Source organism: Pezoporus occidentalis, unplaced genomic scaffold (assembly GCF_034315485.1).
Source record: "Pezoporus occidentalis ecotype Australia unplaced genomic scaffold, CSIRO_AGI_Poc_V1 ctg153, whole genome shotgun sequence".
In the NCBI taxonomy this organism is placed as follows: domain Eukaryota; kingdom Metazoa; phylum Chordata; class Aves; order Psittaciformes; family Psittacidae; genus Pezoporus; species Pezoporus occidentalis.
The window spans coordinates 801079-808441 of record NW_026913350.1 but is presented as its reverse complement, the minus strand read 5'-3'; the positions used below and the strand labels follow the sequence as shown (position 1 = coordinate 808441).

The window sequence follows — 7363 nt, the reverse complement described above, 5'->3', positions numbered from 1 at the left end:
CCCAGAGCATGAGCAGCATCTCAGAGAGGGGATCCTGCCCCTCTGCTGCGCTGTGTTGGATCTAAGGCAGAAGCTCTTCCCTGTGAGGGTGCTGAGGCGCTGGCACAGGGTGCCCAGGGAAGCTGTGGCTGCCCCATCCCTGGCAGTGTTCAAGGCCAGGTTGGACACAGGGGCTTGGAGCAAGCTGCTCTAGTGGAAGGTGTCCCTGCCCGTGGCAGGGGTTGGAGCTGGAGGAGCTTTAAGGTCCCTTCAACCCAAACCATTCACGGTTCTTTGACTCCCCCATCCCGGCACATCCCCGAGCAGCGCTCGCGGTCCCCTGGGCAGTGCCCGGGGAAGGAGGCTCCGGGGCTGCCGCTTGTTGGTGGGGGGGTGTCCATGGGTGCCAGGACCCGCCCCGGGGGAGGCGCGGAGGGAGCCACGGGCCCCGGGCGGAGCCAGCGGCCGGAGCGGGGAGCGGAGCGGGGACCGCGGCCGCACCATGGGGGCCTGCCTCGGGGTGTGCTCCGTGCTCAGCTGCGTGAGTGCCCGCGGCCGGGGCAGCGGGACGGGGCGGGGGGGACCGGGAGGAGGCACAGAGGGAGCCGGGGCTGCGCCGGCTCCGAGCGCCGGGGCGGGGTAATCGCTGTCGCTGCGGGTTGAGGGGGAGGCCCGGGGAGGTCTGGGGGTGCCCCCGGGGATGGGGCCCGGTACAGCCAAAGGGATGGAGGAGACGGAAGGGATTACAAGGGGAGCCCGGATGGTGCCCCCGCTGCACCGGGGGGGGGGGGGGGGGGGGGGGTGCAGGGGATACCCGGGGGATGCAGGGACCCCGATGGGGATGCCCCCCTATGGGGTTGCACCACAGGGGAGCCGTGAGGGGATGCAGCCCTGTGAACACGGGAACACCCAGGGGATGCAGATCTGTGTACACGGAGGATACAGGGGACATGCGGGGAGATGCACCCTGTGTACATGGGGTATACAGGGGACCCCCGAGGGGATGGAGCCCTGTGAGCACGGGGACACCTGTGTACACGGGGGGATACAAATGACCCCCGGTGCAGGCATCCTGCTGCACCCAGGAGAGTCCCAAGGGAGACCCAGAGGGTTCACCCCAGATAACTCTGGGGCTCGTGAGTGTCGTGGTTGAGGGGAGTGTGGAGTCTGAAGGCGCCTGGAGTGGTGGAGCCCGGTGCTCTTGGGGATATGGGGAGCTGGAGGAGGCAGTCAGGGGTCCTAGCCCCCCTTCCCTAATACACTGAGGAGGCGAGTCCTGCTTGCACCCATACGATGCTGAGGGGCTGGGTCCTGCCAGGGGATGCAGTAAGAGCAGGAGCTCGGAGGTGGGGGGCTCCGTGTGGGTGCCATGGCCCAGGGCTGGGTACATGTCTCAGGGTGCTGCGCCCAGTGACGCAGGCAGCTCCGTGGCCGGTGTTGCCTTTCCTGTTGTTGCCTCACCTGCGGGCACAGGGCCAGGGCTGCGGAACCAACCCCGGAGCCTGGAAACAGGGGAAGGGGGCCGCTTGTGCAACCTGACCTCAAAGCTGTGGACGTTCCACCAACAGGAGCCTTTGAAACACCCGATGGAACATGGTGGGGGGGCTCTGCAGGACCTGTCTGTGACACATGGCCAACAGTTTTCCTTATGGGCAGGAACTGGAAAAGCCAGGAGCTCCTCTGGAGCAGGACCAGGGAGGTTTTTGGCCTAATTATGGATATTTGTCCCCAAAAAAGCTATTCTGTTCCAGGCCATAGCATCACGGAGAGGTCTGGGTTGGAGAGGACCTTAAAGCTCATCCAGTTCCAACCCTCTGCCATGGGCAGGGCCTTGCTATGTAGGGCAGGGCCTTGCTATGTAGGGCAGGGCCTTGCTATGTAGGTTTAATTCTGTTCCTTCAAGTGGAGCTGGTTCATTCATGGGATGCTTTAGCTCAATTCTGAACTGAAAACCCACAAATAACCAAACCAAAACCAAACCCCCCGAAATCTGTGTGGGTTTTAACAGGAGAATCTAACTCCTGGTCGAGCCTGCATCATTTGGGTCAAACAGCACCGGATTGCTCAGCCACCTCTTCAAACCTTTCCCTACAAGCTCTTCCTGAGTGAAACTTGGCAGCAAACACCAACTATTTCCCTTTCTCTGCCTCCAGCGATTTGCCAGACCCTGCCCACCACTGCCATGAGTGGAATGGTCACCTCTAGGTGCCTTGCTTATGGGATGGGGTTGGTGTTATGGTGTTGGTCCCATAACACTTCCTTATGGGATGGGGTTGGTGATGCCGGCAGAAGGCTGCCCACGGCAATGGCAGTCCTGGGGGCTCGTGCAGCCCTCCAGCATGGTTTGGGCTCATGGGGACTGTCAGCCTCCTTGTACCAGCACAAAGCCAGGCGTGAGAGCCGCCAGCCTGTGCCTGACCCCATGGGCTCAGCACTGATTAACCTGCTGGTCATTAATTGAACTGGAGATAAGAACTGGTTGCTCTGCATTGCTTTGGGGTGATGCAGGCTCTGCAGCCCTGGGTTTGCCAGGGTGAAGGCAGCTTGCAGGAGATGTGTTGTTGGGTTGGTGGTGGTGGGGTGGTGGTGGTGGGGTGGTGGTGGTGGGTTCATGCTGTTCTTCATGCTGGGTTCCATGAGGAAGCCGATGGTGGAACTGGAGCGATCAGCCTTTCGCCTGCAGTGCCTGGAACCTGAAGGTTCCTCATTACCACAGGCTGCCTTTTGGTGTTAGGATGCCTTTGGAAGTCTTTAAGGGAGGTGGATGAGTGTGGCCAGCGCTGCCTTAACAGGGCAGGATTTCCCTTGCTCTTAACCCATTGCTTTTGAAAGAGAAAGGCTGAAATCAAGAGGTGCCCAGGCAGCGTGCGGCAAAGGCAAAGGCAGCTGAGAGCAGGGATGGATATCTAAGGCAGTAACCAGGAGCCATGACCGCACAGCGCGGTGCCTCAGTGACCAGAGGGACCTGCATCAGGCTGGAGAGGTGGGACCTTGAAGCTGCTCCAGTGCCTAAAGGGGCTGCAGGAAACGTGGAGAGGGGCTTGGGACAAGGGATGTAGGGACAGGCCAAGGGGAATGGCTTTAACCTGCCAGAGGGGAGACTGAGATGAGCTCTGAGGCAGAAGCTCTTCCCTGTGAGGGTGCTGAGGCGCTGGCACAGGGTGCCCAGAGAAGCTGTGGCTGCCCCATCCCTGGCAGTGTTCAAGGGCAGGTTGGACACAGGGGCTTGGAGCAAGCTGCTCTAGTGGAAGGGGTCCCTGCCCGTGGCAGGGGTTGGAGCTGGAGGAGCTTTAAGGTCCCTTCCAACCCAAACCAGGCTGGGATTCTATGACTCTATGAAATAGGTGGCTGAATATCCAAGCTGGGGAGCAGAAAGGAAGACCAAAGATGTCTCCAGGACTCCTGGTGTCATTTCCCAAGCTGGGTGGGTATTGGAGTGAACCTGTTCCTGCAGCATTTCTGCTTGTTAGCAACCTTTTGGTGGGATTTGGGACCATTTCCATGAGGCCCTGCAGGGTGCAATGCTGGTGAGGAGCTCTAAGCAATGGTGCGGATCCCTGGGCAGATCTCCATATGGTCCAACCTGGGCACGTGCTTTGGGGCTGATCTCAACCCCTCTGATGCAGGATGCTCTTGTTGCAGGTGTCCTGTCTCTGTGGCTCTGCACCATGTCTGCTCTGCGGCTGCTGCCCCTCGGCCAAGAACTCCACCATCTCCCGCCTCATCTTCACCTTCTTCCTCTTCCTCGGCACCCTCGTGTCCATCATTATGATAATCCCTGGTGTGGAGAAGGAGCTGCACAAGGTAAAGAACCCCTGGATGCTGCTGGGCTTGGTCACCATGGGGAAGAAGTTCAGCTCATGGTGGGTGCATGAGGCTGAATCAGAAAGTGAAGGTTTGGGGCGTGATGTTGCTTCTATTCCCCCTTTTCTGAGCATCTCACTGGCAGAGGTGTTACTGGCCCTGATTTTCCACGCAGGGGAAGATGCAGTGGGATAATTTCATGCATTTCCACGTTTTCCCAGATCGCTCCCATGAAAGTTTCCTATGTCCCATTTTTGGGGTTCAACTGGCCAAGTGACTTGCAAGGCGTAGAATCATGGAATGGTTATGGGAAATGCTGGTTTCATCCCAGCTTTCCTGGGATGACTGGTGGCTTTAGCTGTGTCACTCCACTGCTGTCCCCAAGCAGGCCAACTGCACGCTTTATGAGTGTCATCGGAGCAGGCATGGGCATCACTGATGGCACTGGGGATCGTGGTGGGTGCAGGATGCTGGGGTGATGCTCACCTTCCCATCACCATTGCAGCTCCCTGGCTTCTGTGAAGGCAGCGGGTCAGTGCTGGGGGTCCAGACCCACGTTGACTGCAGCAGCTTCCTGGGCCTCAAGGCTGTGTACCGCATGGGCTTCGCCATGGCCGCCTTCTTCTTCCTCTTTGCCATCCTCATGGTGTGTGTGCGCAGCAGCAAGGACCCACGGGCCGCTGTGCAGAACGGGTGAGCCCTTGTCCCTAGGGGGGGATGGACCAGACCCCCCCTTCCCTGGCAGCTGGGTTCCAGCTCCAGATTGTGCCTCCCCTCTCCTTCCCCAGCTTCTGGTTCTTCAAGTTCCTGCTGCTGGTGGGGATCACAGTGGGGGCTTTCTACATCCCTGATGGTGCCTTCAGCTCGGGTGAGGAGCTGCCCCTGCTCTCCTGGCATCGCTGGGCTCAGCATCCCCACTGCTGCGTGCCCCTGTGCCCAAGTCCCCCTTTCCCTGCTCTTAACTGGGTTTCCTCCTCTCTCAAGTCTGGTTTTACTTCGGTGTGGTCGGCTCCTTCCTCTTCATCCTCATCCAGCTCCTCCTCCTCATCGACTTCGCCCACTCCTGGAGCCAGCTGTGGCTGCGCAATGCAGGCGAGAGCAATGCCAAGGGCTGGTATGCAGGTCGGTATGGGGGGCACCATGCAGGGCTTAGGGATGGGGAAGCTCCTCCTGGAGCTGGTGATGTTGAGCTGGTGGGGATGGGGGGCTCTGCTTCAGCCCCTTTCCTGTTTGGTTCCTCCCCCAGCCCTCTGCACCGTCACTTTCATCTTCTATGCTGCCTCCATCGCCGCCGTAGTGCTGCTCTACATCTACTACACCAAGCCCAAGGGCTGCACGGAGGGCAAGGTCCTCATCAGCATCAACCTCATCCTCTGCCTCATCGTCTCTGCTGTGTCCATACTGCCCAAGATCCAGGTTAGGTGATGGGGAGGGCGCCTTGGAGGCTGGTGGCCATGTCACTGTGGGGTACAGGACCAGCTCTGAGCATCCATGGTTGTGTTTGCAGGAGGCTCAGCCACACTCGGGGCTGCTCCAGGCATCCCTCATCACCCTTTACACCATTTACATCACCTGGGCTGCCTTGGCCAATGTACCAAGTAAGCAGGATGCGGCCTTGGTTTGGGAGGGGGATACATGGGGCACCCACTGGGGTGGGCTGCTTTGCCCTCCTGGGTCTCTGCGTGCTGGGGAAAGGTGCTGAAGCCCCTGTATGTCCCCCCCAGGCCAGGCCTGTAACCCCACGCTGCTGGTGAGGAACAGCACCAGCTCAGCAACAGCCACTCAGCCACTGACAACCTGGTGGGATGCCCCAAGCATCGTGGGCCTCATAATCTTCATCCTCTGCACCCTCTTCATCAGGTGAGGACTTGGCTGGGTGGCCCTGAGGACTGCATCACCACTCTGCCTACCCAGGGCAGGGGGACACAGGGACCTCCTAGGGAACAGGTGATGCTGGAGCTGTGGTCACAGCTCAGCACCCATGAACCTCCTGTCCCTGCAGCATCCGCTCCTCTGACCACCCCGAGGTGAACAAGCTGATGCTGACAGAGGAGAGCACGGCCGGGGCGGGCGGTGAGGCTGTGGAGCACGGGGAGCATCGTGCCTATGACAACGAGCAGGATGGGGTGTCCTACAACTACACCTTCTTCCACCTCTGCCTCCTCCTCGCTGCCCTCTACATCATGATGACCCTCACCAATTGGTACAGGTGGGCAGAGCAACCCCTTCTCCTGGTGTCCTCCCTGCTCCTGCACTGGGCAGAGCTGGTTGTTGAGGTCCATCTGCGTGAGAACCCACTTTGTGTGCCCCATTATCAGTGCTTATGCTTAGTGCTGCCTATGGCAGGTTGTGCCTGGGCTCACCGGCTCCCTGCTGCAGCCTGGGATCCCTTGGGATGATGTGGGGGGAGCCAGAACCCAGCCCTGGGGGAGCTGTAGCTGCACCGGTGGAGTCACATCCCTTGGACAAGCTGTGGGGAGCCACAAGATGCTGCTTCTCCGCTCTCCCCTCCTTGTGCTTTGTATTGCACCCATGGCTTGGTGCTCGCAGCATCCTTCCCTCCGCAGCGCAGTGACTGTGCTTGGGATGCGCAGGGAGATGCCACCCGCGGCAGCACGGTGATGGGGGCTGATGCTGTTTGGGATTTCAGGCCAGATGAGAGCTTGCGGGTGCTGTCGAGCCCCTGGACCGCCGTGTGGGTGAAGATCAGCTCCAGCTGGGCCGGGCTCCTGCTCTACCTCTGGACCTTGGTGGCTCCGCTGGTGCTGCCGGACCGGGACTTCAGCTGAGGTGGCCCCGGCCATCCTGCTGCTGGGTTGGAGCCATCGTGTCCTTGTCCCTCGAGGCTGGGGATAGCCCCAGCGATGCTGGGTTGTGCCTTCTCGGAGGTCTTTTGGTTTCATTGGAAAGGGATGAGGTGCCAAGCACCGGAAATCAGCAAGGGCTGAGGAAGATGTGAGGATGGTTTTGAAGCTCTTCTCATCTCTTTTCATGCTTGTTTAGTGCCTTTGGGGGTGCTCCATCCCCTTCTCTTCCAGCGGACACCCCGCCTTGCCTTGGGAGGGTTTGGTGTCTCCAGCTCACTTGGAGCTCCAGGACCGTGGTGCCTTTTGGAGGGGGTCTGGGGAGCTGCCATGTGCCAGGACCCAGGACCTGGTGTTCCCTCCCCAAAGAGCCTGGATGAGAACGGGCCTCAAGGATTTGTGGCTGGAGGCAGATGTCCCACTGCATCCCCCAGCCACGGTGATGGCCCCAGCTCCTCCAGGGCTCTCCTGCCCATCCATCCCATGGGAGGACAGTCCCTGCTCCTCACTGGAGCACAGGTTGGGTTACCTTAGTAATAAAGCCTTGTTTGGAACAAACCCATCAGATGTGGCCTTGTGGAGTCTTTCCTGACGGGTGCTGGAAGGTGGAGGAAAGGGGATGGATTAAACAGCCCTGACACCGGGGTGAGGGCACCGCTGCTGCCCTGGGGGTGCAGGTTGGAGGGTGGGGGGGGAACATCACTGTGTCACAGCAGCCTGGAGCCCTGGACCCTGCTGCCAGCCTGGGGCACCCCGAGCACTGCAGGACGGGTGAT

At 60.1% G+C, this 7363-nt stretch overlaps 1 protein-coding gene across 1 annotated transcript; it reads left to right on the top strand.

The window, feature by feature from the left end:
- The first annotated feature begins 394 nt into the window (after positions 1 to 394).
- On the top strand, positions 395 to 7149 carry SERINC2 (serine incorporator 2). Its single transcript, XM_062611399.1, has 10 exons — positions 395 to 520; positions 3622 to 3783; positions 4289 to 4476; positions 4572 to 4651; positions 4768 to 4905; positions 5030 to 5199; positions 5291 to 5381; positions 5508 to 5643; positions 5786 to 5992; positions 6434 to 7149. The coding sequence occupies exons 1-10, from the start codon at positions 482 to 484 to the stop codon at positions 6570 to 6572; spliced, it is 1350 nt and encodes a 449-aa protein (XP_062467383.1). The 5' UTR covers positions 395 to 481; the 3' UTR covers positions 6573 to 7149.
- The last annotated feature ends 214 nt before the right edge of the window (positions 7150 to 7363 follow it).